The sequence below is a fragment of the Babylonia areolata genome, chromosome 6, assembly GCF_041734735.1.
Source record: "Babylonia areolata isolate BAREFJ2019XMU chromosome 6, ASM4173473v1, whole genome shotgun sequence".
In the NCBI taxonomy this organism is placed as follows: Eukaryota; Metazoa; Mollusca; class Gastropoda; order Neogastropoda; family Buccinidae; genus Babylonia; species Babylonia areolata.
Window position 1 is genome coordinate 54174341 of NC_134881.1, and position 16686 is coordinate 54191026.

At 40.5% G+C, this 16686-nt stretch overlaps 1 protein-coding gene across 1 annotated transcript; it reads right to left on the minus strand.

Annotated features, from left to right (window-relative positions):
* Nucleotides 1-1708: 1708 nt before the first annotated feature.
* On the minus strand, nucleotides 1709-15193 carry LOC143283562 (proteasome subunit alpha type-1-like). The gene is made up of 11 exons (XM_076589807.1): nucleotides 15185-15193; nucleotides 13000-13044; nucleotides 12385-12486; nucleotides 11036-11139; nucleotides 10114-10202; nucleotides 9094-9164; nucleotides 7942-8071; nucleotides 7460-7539; nucleotides 5398-5469; nucleotides 3794-3847; nucleotides 1709-2974 (listed from the first exon to the last, which is right to left on the minus strand). Exons 1-11 carry the CDS (start codon nucleotides 15191-15193, stop codon nucleotides 2876-2878), a joined length of 855 nt encoding a protein of 284 aa, XP_076445922.1. The 3' UTR covers nucleotides 1709-2875.
* Nucleotides 15194-16686: the final 1493 nt, after the last annotated feature.

The following is a 16686-nucleotide window of genomic DNA, read 5'->3' on the forward strand; positions in this document are numbered from 1 at the left end:
TTGATGACATTATTGATCTTGCTTTCTTCTTTACTGCTTTGACTTTGTTGTGTGTGTTTTTGTTGCATGCCACACACCATCTTTTACTGTCCTGCTTGTAATATAGATCCCAGACTTCCCCACTCTTTATTCCTCTGATATAATGAAGTGATTCTCATTCTTTGTTGGTGGCTCTGATCAGTCTTGTGTGTCATGGGAGTGGTTTTAATGTCTGCATTGATGTCAGGAAAGTGACTATGAACAAGATAAAAAAAAGCAAAGTGAGACGGTGTTATTTGCAGTATTGTTACTGAGTGGGAAGTCAAAATCACAAAGCTTTCTGGAGATGTAAGCTGGGGGACATATGCATGATCACACTTCTTGGATCTTTCTGTTGTAAACCTTCAAGTTTGTCTCCATCTTTTTTTTTGGAGGGGCGGGAGGGGGGTTGGGGGGGAGAAGCGTATATACCACACATTGAAGTTGAATTCCATCAGTGACTAAGCAAGGGGGTTGCACGCCATGTTTGTAAATTGAAGAGGGAAGAACTGAAGGTTGCTCCTCATCATTCAGAGGCTTCAGTGTGCTTTCTTGGTCATTTTGTTGCTTGTTATCAGACCAAAGAAAGGTTTTCATTGAGAAGAAAGCTGTAGAATGGATATGATGTAATCAGACGAAGAGAGGTTTTCACTGAGAAGAATGCTGAAGTATGGATACATTTTGACAGTTTGGAGAATGTGCATGGTTATTGAACTGACTGGAATCGACCGATCTGTTAACTTACGCACTAGGCCAAGTCTAGCAGTCATAGTGATCCTGGTGAATACATGACTAGCAGACCCTGGCCTTGAATTCATTTTCTGCTATCCGTGAAACAACTAAAACCTGACAGACGACAATATTGTTACCATTGCTGGAAGAGAGGAGGGTTTGAACTGCTCAAGGAAAGGGGCACAGGACTTGCGTGGACCAGAAAGTTTGCTTTTTTTTTTCTTTTCTTGCAATATTTATTTAGTGATTATGGAGATTTTGGAGATAAGGCCATGGCCATGGCCATGTATTGTTGTTTTTATGCTGTACTGAACTACAAGTGATTCATCATACTTTGGGTGCAGATTGACTTGGGGCACAAGATGGCACAGCAAAAGGGACATCACTCCCTCAGCTTTCCTGCAGGACAATGGTGTGCCTCATCTTGGCAGTAAGGTCTTCACCAGACAGAGCAGCAGCTACTGTGCTGGAGATGTCTATGAATTTCACTGCCAGTTCTCAACTTCTGCTTCATTTCTTTACATCACATCATGTCATATGACCAAGACACACAGAGAGAGAGAGAGAGACAGAATCTATATCTATACATTCAAGTCCCAATGATACGGACTTTTTAACAACATTCGGTCAACTGCTGTGTGTTTGTTACACACACACATATACACACACACACACACATGCATGTGTGTGTGTGTGTGTGTGTTTAATTCTAATTTAATTTGCTCACACTTTTTCATGTGAACATTTGGCTTAGCTCACATCACACATAAGGACTATTTATGACTGTGGCTCCTACAGTTGCAGGCTCTAGATATCTGCACCAAAGAGACCAAAACAACAGTGTGTCACCTCGGACTGTTGTGGAAGATGCAACACAATTCATTCATACATGGAATACATAACGCACACACACACACACACGCACACACACACAGATAACATGCATTAAGGTAATAGATAATCTGTTGATTCAATGGTTTATTTTTTGAAAATAATATGTTAAAACACTTATTGGCAACCTCATATCATCATCATCAGTGTAATCAAAAAAAAAAAAAAAAAAAATCCATCTTGCTGACCATCAATATCAAAGAATACATGTTACTTTGACACTCAAGTCCCCATGATACTGACTCTGTTAACAACATGCAGTCAACTGCTGTGTGTGTCTTAACGGAAAAGAAAGAGCAAAATGTTCATCTAAATAACCATAGAGATTATGGCTTTCAGAAATCAGATGATGAAAAACAGACCTATTCAATACCAACAATTTTCATCTTAACAGTCACCATGAATCTTTATTCCAGATTTAGTACATGAGAAAACACAAACAGAAAAACAGCCCCAATTGATATTTGGAAGGAAAAAGAGAAAACGGGAACTGCTGTGCATTCATCAGACCTGACGTTCAAAATAGGTACTCCCTCACTGTCAGAATGGTGATGCACTACAGAATGTCCACAACAGATGTGAAAAAATGGCAGACATTTCAAATTCCAGTTAAAAAAAAAAGAAGAAAAAAAAAGAGACCAGGTTCAGAGTTCAGCTCAGTCTGTTGCTCTGTATGTTTCTAAAATCTGTTCAGAAGAAATTATGTCAATATATTTTCTTCCCTTTCCAAAAATTATTTCTGCTTGAAAAATCTGGCAAAACTAAGAAAAGAACATACTTATGTTTCACTCTGATGACTTTGATATATACTGTCATGATTTCATTTAAAAAAAAAAAAAAAAGAAAAAAAAAAGAAAAAAAAGTACATGCATGCATTTTAACATGTGGGTGGGAAATACTGGAATATGATTCAATGGAAACTGTGAAGTAGAAACAGACAGCTGAAGAGTGCTTCATACTTTCATGTGGGGACTACAGAAGCAAAGAAACTTGGCAGAATCATAGCTCCTCATATTTCACCATCATCTGAAAAAAGAACGAAAACAACTGACAAAAACGACAAACAAAGACGCATGCTGCCACTCACTCAAACCACGCAAACATTGATCAAACTAAGACCCTGACTCAGGTCCAAAGTTCTCCTGCGACTTGAAAGTAGAAAGTCTTGACAATGAATGAGTTCTGCACAGTTCTGCATGACATGAAGACAATGACACAGGGTACAGCAGAATGTTCAGGATTCCATGCCCTCTTCCCCATCAGCTGGGGCGTCTGACACTGGCACTGGCGCCGGCATCTCTTCCCCAATTGCTGGTGCAGCTGTCTCCCCTCCCTGCACACACAGCACAAAGCACTGACAGACTGTACACAGCACGCTGCACTGACACACCTTGTACACATCACGCTGCACTGACACACCCTGTACACACCACGCTGTACTGACACACCTTGTACACATCACGCTGTACTGACACACCTTGTACACATCACGCTGCACTGACACACCTTGTACACATCACGCTGCACTGACACACCTTGTACACACCACGCTGCACTGACACACCTTGTACACAGCACCCACCACTGACACACCTTGTACACACCACGCTGCACTGACACACCCTGTACACACCACGCTGTACTGACACACCTTGTACACATCACGCTGCACTGACACACCTTGTACACACCACAAAGCACTGACACACCTTGTACACACCACACAGCACCTACCATTGACACAGCTTTTACACAACACACAGCACACTTTGTGCCCAAGTACAGTACACACCCACCTCCTCAGTATCAGCAACACAAACACAACATGAAGATAAACAGAACACATAATGCACCCACCTCCTCAGTATCAGCAACACAAAGACAACATGAAGATAAACAGAACACACAGTACACCCACCTCCTCAGTATCAGCAACACAAAGACAACATGAAGGTAAAGACGACATGAAGATAAACAGAACACACAGTACACCCACCTCCTCAGTATCAGCAACACAAAGACAACATGAAGTTAAAGACAACATGAAGATAAACAGAACACACAGTACACCCACCTCCTCAGTATCAGCAACACAAAGACAACACGAAGATAAAGACAACATGAAGATAAACAGAACACACAGTACACCCACCTCCTCAGTATCAGCAGTGGCTGTGGACCTCTCTTCCCCTTCTATCAGTGCCAGCTACACACCGTCAAGGATCAATGGCTGTGCTCTTCCTAACACTCGGTGGAAATGAGAGGCAGAGAGAGTGTATGGATTTATCATGCATACAGGACGCTTGTCATTTAAAAAAGAAGAAAAAAAAAAAAAGCCTGTAAACTTATCATTTTGTGTGTGCATGTGTGTATGTGTGAGAGATAACAAAATTTAACTTGACAGTGCTTTACTTTTCTTGAAATACTCTTCAGTTTATCAAACCTGTTTCTAGTGCGACTTGCACAGGGAAACTGAGAAAATGAAAATGACAGAGGTGACCAGACCATCAAGACTGGACGGACTTATTCAACAATAATGCATGTGAAGTCTAAGAGGAAAACGACTGGATGGACTTTATTCAACAATAATGCGTGTGAAGTCTAAGAGGAAAACGACTGGATGGACTTTATTCAACAATAATGCCTTAGAGGAAAACAAGCATCTTTTCAATGTATCTACAAACCAAATGGACTTATTCAACAATAGTGCCTGTAAAGTCTAAGAGGAAAGCTAGCGTCTTTTCAATTTATCTAGAAACCAATGAGAAAAAAAAAAGAGAAAGAAAATGTTACTTATTTGTTTTCTTTATCTTTGTCCAGGAGGATAACTTGATTTTTTGACTCACTTGTGTAAACAAAGTGAGTCTATGTTTTAACCCGGTGTTCGGTTGTCTGTGTGTGTGTGTGTGTGTGTGTGTGTCCGTGTGTCTGTGTGTCCGTGGTAAACTTTAACATTGACATTTTCTCTGCAAATACTTTGTCAGTTGACACCAAATTAGGCATAAAAATAGGAAAAATTCAGTTCTTTCCAGTCATCTTGTTTAAAACAATATTGCACCTCTGGGATGGGCACAAAAAAAATAAAAAAAGAAGCCTAATTATATGCAAACTGCATTTACTGTTATATTTATATTTTTTGTATTCTCTAAACTTGGCACTTTGACCTCTTATTCTGACACAACAACAAGAGGAGTCATTATTATCATTTTTTGTTCAAACAGGAACTTCTTCTGCTAAGCATGGAATTTTTATTTATTTTGCAAACGTTCTGGTGCAGATAGTAAAAAAGGGAAATTACTCTGTAATTAATGCTAGGGGACTTAATTTATCACAAGTGAGTCTTGAAGGCCTTGCCTCTCTTGTACAGTATATGACACCAAAATAGCGCTGAATCTTGTGCATAGACAAATCTAAGCGCTTTCGCACCAGTCATTCTCACGCACTCATAACTCTAAAACTGGAGAAACTAAAGACAAGGAAGAGGCAAGGAAGGGGGGCTATTTTGGGAAGAGGTGAGTTTTAAGGCCAGACTTGAAAGAGCTGAGTGTGGAGACCTGACGAAGCGAAAGAGGGAAGTTCATTCCAATTGCAAGGTCCAGATCACTCTTCAGCTAGTTTTTACAACATCAGTAATCCCATACTTGATCTGTCTTTACAAGGTAAAGAAACATCCACAGTTAGCAATCTGTACAAACAGTGACCGCTGCTGTTTCATCTCAGTGTAAAAGACTTCCCCCTTCATCCAGTCAAGGATACGTATGGAGCCACCTTGTCGTCGTCATAGATGGTGAACTTCATATCCTTGCTCACAATTCCCAGAGAGCAGTTCTGAAAAAAAAAAAGGTATATAAAACAGTAGCCAAGTTACAAACACAGGCACATTCTTATCAATACATAATTGAAATAGAAAAACTGTGCAGACATAACAATTATTCCTCTTGGGTTTTTAATGAAGTAAAGGAAATTTTCTACCTGAAAGGAAATTTTCTATCTAAAATTACGTTTAAATAACATACTTAACCGTGACCCAACTAGTGCAGACTCCGGCAGGGGTCTGACATTCCTGTCTTGTGCAAACTACTATCCGCCTATGCGGAGAAAATGAAACTACGGCCGATAACCTCCCGGAAGTAGGTAACCTCCCCTTTGTCCCGCTGGCTAGCGCCACGTTTAAGTAACATACTTACAGTGACCCACTAGTGCAGACTCCGGCAGGGGTCTGACATTCCTGTCCTGTCAGACTCCTGCCAGAGTCTGCACTAGTGGGTCACGGTTAAGTATGTGTAATTAAATACATTTTTTAAATGACCCACTATTTTTAAGTCTGAACAAAAGCAAGAAAGAAATGTGCACATAAATATGTGTGTGTGCGTGTGTGTGTGGTGGGGTGTCAATAGTAAGCACTGCTAAAAATTCGTAAACATAAGTTACAATATTCTTTCCTCTAGTCCTGGTATAGTTTTTATGTGAAGTTCTGTACTCTAGCTTTGCCTATTCTAGCCTTGCTGAAGTAAAGACAAAGTTCATAAAACAGTCTATTCAATACATGAACTGTTGCTTATTTTTATCTCTGAATCTTTCTTGCGCAGTAATTTGATGCACTGCTACAGTGTCATTTCCACAGTCACTGTTGTCATGAGCGCTTTGACCACTTTCATCATCAGCACAATTTTCATTCTGTAATTTGATGCCTTATTAGTTATTGTTATCACCAACTTGGTGATTACCACTGCAGTTAAGTACTTTTTACTTCCACTATAGGTGCGACATCCCTTTTGCTCTTTACCAGTGCTAATAAACATGACTGTTGTACTCATGGTGTGGGTACAGACCTTCTCTACCAGTGCTAATAAACATGACTGTTGTACTCATTGTGTGGGTACAGACCTTCTCTACCAGTGCTAATAAACATGACTGTTGTACTCATGGTGTGGGTACAGACCTCTCTACCAGTGCTAATAAACATGACTGTTGTACTCATGGTGTGGGTACAGACCTCACTACCAGTGCTAATAAACATGACTGTTGTACTCATCGTGTGGGTACAGACCTTCTCTACCAGTGCTAATAAACATGACTGTTGTACTCATGGTGTGGGTACAGACCTCTCTACCAGTGCTAATAAACATGACTGTTGTACTCATTGTGTGGGTACAGACCTTCTCTACCAGTGCTAATAAACATGACTGTTGTACTCATTGTGTGGGTACAGACCTCTACCAGTGCTAATAAACATGACTGTTGTACTCATGGTGTGGGTACAGACCTTCTCTACCAGTGCTAATAAACATGACTGTTGTACTCATTGTGTGGGTACAGACCTTCTCTACCAGTGCTAATAAACATGACTGTTGTACTCATGGTGTGGGTACAGACCTTCACTACCAGTGCTAATAAACATGACTGTTGTACTCATGGTGTGGGTACAGACCTTCACTACCAGTGCTAATAAACATGACTGTTGTACTCATGGTGTGGGTACAGACCTTCACTACCAGTGCTAATAAACATGACTGTTGTACTCATGGTGTGGGTACAGACCTCTCTACCAGTGCTAATAAACATGACTGTTGTACTCATGGTGTGGGTACAGACCTCTACCAGTGCTAATAAACATGACTGTTGTAGTTACTCATGGTGTGGGTACAGACCTTCTCTACCAGTGCTAATAAACATGACTGTTGTACTCATTGTGTGGGTACAGACCTCTACCAGTGCTAATAAACATGACTGTTGTAGTTACTCATGGTGTGGGTACAGACCTCTACCAGTGCTAATAAACATGACTGTTGTAGTTACTCATGGTGTGGGTACAGACCTTCGTGTTGAGGTTGACCTCTGAGGGCAGGGTATCTCTCAGGGCTCTCAGGCCATGTTTCACCAGCTCCTCTAACGTACCTGACAACAACCAGACGAAACAGTGAACATACCTTACCCTCTGAAAATTCCTACCAAACCATGATTATGTGGCCAATTCCTCAGAACAGGCCTCACCTGGCTAAACTGTGCTGTGAAACAATACTTAGATACAGTCTGCTCAGAAATATGAACAAACTCCCAGCTTCATACTGCACTAAAAAATAAAAATAAAAATCTAAAACAGGAAGACGTTATAAGTACTCTTGGAAAAATCTATGCTACCCTCAGAGAGACCAGTAAGGAAGTTGACAGAGACGTTTCATACTGTTCAGTAATCAATCAGCCCTAACCCTAACCCCTAACCTAACCCTAACCTCTATATACAAGGTTAAAAGAGTGAGAGGAACAAAAACCCAAAAACCAGATGGTCAAAGGCCTTACAGTCAGAGAACTGGTCGAGGAATTTCTCCAGGTAGGTACGGGCAGACTGGGACCTGGCTCCGATGGCCATGGCCTTGCAGTCGTAGTAATTGGCTGAGGGGCATGTCTGGTAGATGTGGGGCCCTGCAGACTGAAACAAACATTTTTCACTGTCACATCCCTGATGCAATGGTGCTGTAGTGCTCTCCTGGTAATGTGCCCCACTAGGAAGCCAAAGTCCAGGGGTTCGGGTCCTTTACATGGACCTGGATTCTTACTCTGCCCTCCACTTCACCTTCAGGAAGAAGAGATTACAACTGATGTCAACATTCCTGAAAGCTGTACATATTCAAAGGTAACAATGTCAGCCAATGCCCCACATAGCATATCTAGGAATTCCAGTCATCATATTTGTTAGCTAACTGTCAGCAGAGTCACACACACTGACACGGACCATGACACTGCTTCACAGTAAACAGTCACAAAGTTAAGAGCTGGTGGCTCACCGACAATTACCACAAAGGAAACTAAAAGTGAAAAGTACGTAAAGCACAAACCAAACTGAACAAAGAGCTCTAGACAAAACACCACTTAACAAACTTCAAGCTGAAACTGTTACTTCTAAGCAGTAACTGGTGACAAATAAATACTCCTTTTTATCTTTTTTACATCAACAAATGGAATGCTCAGCTCATAACTGCAACCTAAGACTCATTTTCATTACAAAATGAGAAACACATGCACAATAACAGAACTGGTGTGATTTGGAAGGCTTAGGGTATATACAAAAAACAAAAACAACAACAACATCCCCCCCTCCCAAAAAAAACAAAAAAAAAAAAAAAAAAAAAAACAGCACCTCACAGACTCGGTGAATACAAAACAACACATCATATCCCGCTATGAGAAGTGACTCGGTGAATACAAAAACAACACATCATATCCCGCTATGAGAAGTGACTCAGTGAATACAAAAACAACACATCATATCCTGCTATGTTAAGTGACTCAGTGAATACAAAAACAACACATCATATCCTGCTATGTTAAGTGACTCGGTGAATACAAAAACAACACATCATATCCCGCTATGAGAAGTGACTCAGTGAATACAAAAACAACACATCATATCCCGCTATGAGAAGTGACTCAGGGAATACAAAAACAACTCACATCGTATCCCGCTATGAGAAGTCCGACACCAAAGGGACGGCGGCCATATCGCTGTGTTGGGATTTGTGATTCTGTTGGCAGTTAAGGCAAATAAAAAAAGGGCAAAAGTAGTAGGATGACAAACAAAAGAGTCTTCTTGTCAACTACCATCCCCTGCGCTATGCAATGTCACTCAACATGGCATGCGAATAAGCTGCTATGACTTACACACAATGAAAATCATAATTACATATATACATGTTTTAAAACAAGAGTATCCCAGTTACTACAGTTTGACCTCTGAAAATAGAAATGTCAAAAATTGCTATTGTCTACAGTAGATAAAATACTACTTAACTTGTCGCTGTTAACTGTCATGTCATGTCTCAGTTTTGGAGCACTGGTGATCTGTGACAAATACCCATTGTCAATCAAAACCATATTCTGACAGAATACAATGCATGGTACCAATCCTGAAATGGTCACTTTAAAAAAAAGAAAAGAAAAAAAAAAAGAGTCCTAAATGTAATTTCAATGTTAGCATTCTTGGAAACCACCATCCACTTCAAATATTTTGGGGAAAATAAAATGTAATGTACTTCTTTTCAAGCAAACAAAAAAAATATGTAAAAGAAAACATAAAAATAGGCTTAGGAAAAAGAGGGTGTTGTTGAAATTACTGACACATTAGCAGACTTTGTAAAGTTCTATCTTTTGTCTTATTAGTGAGTTATTTGAAATATTTCTCAATTTTCTCCCCATTTATGAACTTTTTCTCTTTTTTTCTCTCATTTTTGTCCCCCTTTTTTCCTTTTCTGTCTCACATCGTCTTTTTCATGTGGTTACACACACACACATACACACAGGCACACACACACACACACACACACATACAAATGCTTACACACAGACACACATACAGACAGAAATATAAACACCTCAAACTTTCTGAGAGGAAAAAAAACAAAAAAAACACCCCTTACTAAAAGCAGAACATCCCAGAACCTGTAACACTGCAATGTTACACAGAAAAAAGGATACTGTTGCCAACCATGGAAACCAGACGTGATATAGGAAGGGGCTGCTCATATGCCCAGCGCGAGTCCAGACATTCAGACCTCATGAAATTGCTGAACCAGACAGTCACAGGAAAAAATGTTATACATTGAAAGCATTTATTCATTATTTTGGTGCACACACACACACAATTTAATGTACTTTCAGTGTGTACAATGCATGCGTTCAGATATTTTTAACAGACTCATGACTTGGTCGAAACAAAATTCCTCCAAGGAAAACCACAATTGTACGATTTCAAGGAAACTAACAACATGAAAATAAATCTAATCCTGTGCTTAATCATCTGGTGTGTGTGTGTGTGATGCAAGAGACAAATTCTGTGTGCATGGACATCTACATAGGTGTTTACATTCAAACATGTTATATCAGTCAGGGTGTCATGTGTTGATAGTGCAGTCAGTGTGTAACATGTTGCTATCACAGTCAGTGTGTCATGTCTTGATATCAGTGTGTTATGTCTTGATATCAGTGTCATGTGTTGCTGTAACAGTCTGTGTCATGTGTTGGTATCAGTGTGTCACATCTTGATATTGCAGTCAGTGTGTCATGTGTTGATACTGCAGTCAGTGTCTTGTGTTGATATCACAGTGTGTTGAAATCACTGTCAGTGTGTCATGTGTTGATATCATAGTCAGAGTGTCATGTGTTGATATTGCAGTCATTGAGTCAGTGTGTCATGTTCTGATATTGATGTCATTGAGTCAGTGTGTCATGTTCCGATATTGAAGTCACTGAGTCAGTGTGTCACGTTTTGATATTGCAGTCAGTGAGTCATGTGTTGATGTAACATGCTGATGTCACAGTGGGTCATGAGTTGATATCACAGTCAGTGCATCAGCAAGATGTGTGTGCAGGCTGTGATGACAGGAACAGTGTTACTCACCACAGGAGTCTGGCATCAGCAGTGAGGCCAGCAATGGCCACAGCCACATGGTCATCGATGGGCAGTATCTTTTTCTGATGAGCTGACAACTCAGATGGGGCTCGCTGTTAAAACACATCACACACACACTTCATCATGCATTCTACCTTGGGCACAAGTTTTCAGTCATGCTGTACATACAGGGATATCATAAACACATTACATGATATACTTGATAATGCAATTTACCTTGAATACTGGTTTTCAGTCTTCTGTACATACAGTGACATAAACACATCACATTTTCTTGAAAATGAATGCATTTTACCCTGGACACTAGTTTTCAGTCATCCTGTACAATCTGCATACAAGGAAAAATCAAATAACACTGCTCATGTCTGGAAAGAAATACATCGTTTAGCCTTCAACTGTACAAAAAAGGACGTCTCAAAGGCATTCATAAACTCACATCTTTAATGAATGGTCATTGTTTAAAAAACAACAAGACTATTTATTGTTATTTTTTAGAATCAGAAATATGTATACCATTGTTAAAAATCATACAATTGGGGAAAAAAAGGTACCATCTCATAAAAAATAGACCTTGTAGTTTGCAAAGTCTGTATCATTTAGTTGTTGAATAGTATGATGTCAGAGCTTCTGCAGAATCTGTATCACTTAGTAAATTGTGACTAGGTTGATGAATAGTATGCCTTCAGAACTTCTACACAATTGTATCACTTAGTTGTTGAACAGTACGCCTTCAGAACTTCTACACAATTGTATCACTTAGTTGTTGAACAGTATGCCTTCAGAACTTCTACACAATTGTATCACTTAGTTGTTGAACAGTATGCCTTCAGAACTTCTACACAATTGTATCACTTAGTTGTTGAATACAGAATAGTATGCCTTCTGAACTTCTACACAATTGTATCACTTAGTTGTTGAATACACAGAATAGTATGCCTTCTGAACTTCTGCAGAGTCAGTATCTCTTAGTTGCTAAATAGTATGCTTTCAGAACTTCTACATCTACTAGTACTACATGCTCCTTCAGTTAGTTCAGATATATCCTGTGTCTTGACAACACATTGACTTACACAGAAATGAAGCCGTCATTAATAAGCTGCCCATTTGATGGCTCTCCCCCTTAAGTTTTGCTCATATGATTACATGTGGTTCAGCACAAATCTTTATGTTAAATTAGAAAAGGAATGACTGCACAGCCACAAACCCCAATGTCAAAACTACAAAAGACCAGCCGAGAACAAACAGAGAGAGGGGGGTCAGTAGGGAGTGAGAGAAACAGAGGGTGAGAAATATAACCAGAGATCATTTCAGAACTGACAGAAGGCAGCTAAAGCTACCTTCAGGGCCACCAGGATGGCGTGTGTGCGGCTCTTGATGCCCACAGTTGCAGACCCCTGTTTCACAGCCTCCATGGCATACTCCAGCTGGTGGATACGACCCTGATGAGGAAAACCAAGAATTGCATCCAAATTACACTACACTTATATAAATGTTCCCTTATGTCAGTTATGATCAAGAACCATGGTTATGCATTTTTTTGGGTAGCATACAAGCTGGCACAAAATCAATTATTTTATTCATTACCATTTTATGACTCACATTATGAAGTTCTATCATGTAAAAAACAACAACAAATGAACAAATAAAATGAAATAAAACAAAACATGTAATACTGTCTTTTTTAAAACATAATTTTTATTTAAGTTTTCACATTTTGTACGCAGAGCACTGCCATTAATTCCTAAATCAAAACAAGTGATTTCACACCTTAGTTTCATTCTTCCAAATGCATCTCACAAGAGTTCAGTTCACAGATTATATTTTGAAGGACAGGCAGTGGATGAGGGGGCAGGGAGGGACGAGGGACTGGGGGGTGGGGGGGTGGGTTAAAGTGAGAGTATCAAAGCAAAGGGGGATGAAATCAACTTAATTATAAAATGTAGACTGAATACCTGAGGGCTCCAGATGGTAACATCATTGTCATACTGGTTCCGGAACTGAAAAACAAGTGACAAATTATCAGTGGGATGATATTTTTGATATCACATATCTTTTGTCATGAACTTCTGCATGGTTTTATTAGCTGGTTAAAATAGTGGTGTACAAGAGTTGTGTGTCCCATTGACAAAGCAGTTTATGATTAAAACTCAGGTTCTGGTGATAACTATCTTAGTGGCAATGGTAAAGTGATAGTATTCAGAGATTTAAGAGGACACACAGTGGTTTGTATTTATGGCCTCAAAAATAGGTTTTTAGTAGTATTGGCTCATCCAATATTTTTAATGCAAATTTATACATATGTATTTTGAGGAAAAAAAAAAATCAAATGTGATGCTTCGAGTAGTCATGGAAACCTCATTTTCATAAGGTTGTGATGTGACAAGTTCAGAGACTCACTTTCACTTTTGGCTGACTTGTGAAGCGATCAAAACAAATTCATTAAAAAATACTGTGCAAATGCTTTCCAAAAGAAATGAAAAAATACTGTGTAAGGTCTGTGTTGGAATGGATTTTGGTTTAGTTCCTTACAATTCTTAATCTGAGTTTACAGAAAAAGAGGCAGTTAATGAGTTAAAACAGGTGCTCTCGTCAAATGGTTAGAGCGCTGGATTCTTGCCTGGTTTTCTTGAGTTTGATCATACCTATTGGGTTAAGGATGGAGATTTTTCTGATCTCTCAGGTCACCATGTGCACAGAACTGCTTGTGCCTGAACCCCCTTTGTGTGTATATATACATAGGCACACATAAGATCAAAAAGGCACACTGAAGATCCTGTAAGTGTAATTCATGTAAGCATTCAGTGGGTTATAACTTATGGAAACAAGAACAAAACAAGCATGTACACCCCTGAAAATGGAGTATGGCTGCCTACATGTGGATAAATAAACAAAACTGTCACAATGATAAAAAAACAACAACACAAAAACACATGTCAGATGTATGAGCCGTGAGTGTGTGTGCATGACTGAAACCTGACTGAATGACACAGGAAACAATGATGAGCGCCCAATGGCGGCTCTCAGTGGGCTCTAACCATATGTGTGTGTGTGTGTGTGTGTGTGTGTGTGTGTGCGCGTGTGTGTGAGCGCGCGCGCGCGCGTGTGTGAGATTCAGACTGTGTCAGTGTCACTGTCAGTGTTGCATGCATGGTACGGGCGCGTGTGTAGATGTCACAGTGTGGGGGTGGTAGAGACAGGAAGAGAAACTGACAAAATTCATAACGAAATTCACATTCGCAAAGCTAATGATCTGCCTTATTTAAAAAAAGGAATCAAAAAGCGACATGCTAGAACAGTAGATAAATTCAACTTTTAGTTTTGAAATAGGCCCCAATCACGAACACAAGACTCCAGTCTTGTCTGCTTTTGGTGCAACTAACAAGCATGCACACACGCAGACCGACCGCATGCCGTTGTGACTTTGTTATTTTGTCTTTATCTCTTGGTGAAGAGTCGGTTAAATAAACGTACGAAAGACTACATACCATTGTTTTTGGTTAGATACTTGTGTTTGGTGGTAAATTTATACGAAGGATGATTGTTCCAGGTGACTCGGCAACTTGCGGCACTCCAACACCTCTTTTCAAGAAGAGTAGTTACTTCAGGGGAAGTAATGCTCCCGTCTCTTCTGGATCTGGCTCTGGTAGTGTTCGTCGCATACGCCACTTCTGGCGATGTTGACGCCACGGAACTAGGAAGATGCACGAACCTAGCAGAAAAAAAATAGTTAGAGAAGGACCAGGCCCCACTCCAGAAGCAAGACCCTTTTAATAAAAAAAAAAAGTGGTTGATGGCCTGTCTTTCTAGTTCGTTTGTTGTTTTGAATCCCACAAATCTGGTGGGCTTCGTTCTGCGGGGATTTGTGGGGGCTGGAGTTAGGAGTTTTTCCACTGGGATAGCTGGGAGGACACCCTCAGCAATCTTATAGAAGAGGCTGAGGCATTGGTGCCTGCGTCTTTCATTCAGGGGCGGCAGGTTTAGTTCCTTCAGCATGCCACTTACGCATCCGGGATTCGTGGACTTGTAGTCTCCGGTAATAAAGCGTGCTGCTTGGCGTTGCACTCTCTCCAACTTCTCGATGTCCTGTCTCTGGTGAGGATCCTACACTGTCGTGCCGTATTCCAGCTTGGATCTGACCAATGCCATTTATGCCAGGCGCCTGCAGTCTTTAGGACAGTTCTGGAGGTTCCGGCGCTGGAATCCTAGGGTCGATCCAGCTGTGTGGCAGATATTGGAGATATGTGAGGACTATTTCAGGTCGCTCGCAATTTGTATTCCAAGATAAGGGGTCTCTTGTACCTGTTTCAATATTACTCCTCCCAGGCTATAGATAGAGGCAGGACGAAGTGATTTTGATGGAGAGCAGATAGCACTTCTGAGTGTTGAAACGCAGAACCCACTTCTTAGTCCATACTTCTAGGTTTCTGAGATCAGCCTGCAGGGTCAGATGGTCCTGGAAGCTGCAGATTTCCTGGTACAGCAAGCAATCATCAGCGAAGAGCCGTACTGTTGATCTCACGGATTCCGGCAGGTCATTGATGTTGCAGAGGAAGAGTAATGGACCCAACACTGTGCCTTGTGGGATGCCAATTTAAACTGCTGCTTCTTCAGATGCCTCGCCGTCCAGAACTACCCTATCTTCCTCCCTCCCAGGAAGTTGCTGAGCCATGTATAAACTGGGCCTCTGACACCATAGTGATCCATTTTTTGCAAAAGTTTGCTGTGGGGGACTGTGTCAAAGACTTTGCTGAAGTCAAGGACAATCACATCTGTCTGTCTGTCATTTGACTCATGGAGATCAATGAGAAGATTCCAACGGTCAGGATATCAGCTTCACATTGGTTAGAAAATGGATATAAATCCATAGATTATATCATGAATTTATAGATAAATAAAGTGGGCACTAGGCCCTCCCCCTAACATGGTAAGGCCTGGGAGGAGAGGGAAGGGTGGCGAGGATTTTACTTTGTTTCAGTTTCTGAAGGTGTCACTGCGTTAGGACAAATCCTTCAACGTTACACCACATCGGCCAGGCAGATGTCTGACCAGCAGCATAACCCAACGCGCTTTGTCAGGCCTTGAGTGCATGTAGTGTTTGAAGTCATAGGGCCAGGTAAAAATGCTGCTATGTTGATGGCATTCCACAATCTGATTGATGGCAGAATGGGGGAAAATAGTAGCTACAATGTGTGCGTGTGTTTGAAGCTGCTCGAATTCATGATTGCAGCTGTAACAACATTTCCACTCCATTTATGATATCCCACACCAAAAAATACCTCTTCCCCCCCATTGATTCTTTAACAAACTAGGAAGTGCAAGTCCTGTTGTTTTCCTTTATTAAAAGAAATGCAGGATTTTTTGTTAGAGACAGGATATAAGACATGATAAAAGTCCTTATGTATTTTGCTTCTAGAGTTTTCAGTTTCAAGGAGATGTCACAGTGTGCACACTGTCCATGTGTGCTCCACTACAGAAAAGAGAGCAGATACCTGATCTCTGCATAAACCCAACACCCTGATCAAGCCTGGAGTCCTAATGAAAAGGACAAACAACTAACACAAACTGTGTTGTGAGAAAAACAACAGAACACAGACCATGTGGATGCCAGCGTGTTTGTGTGTCTGCATGCTTGAATGTGA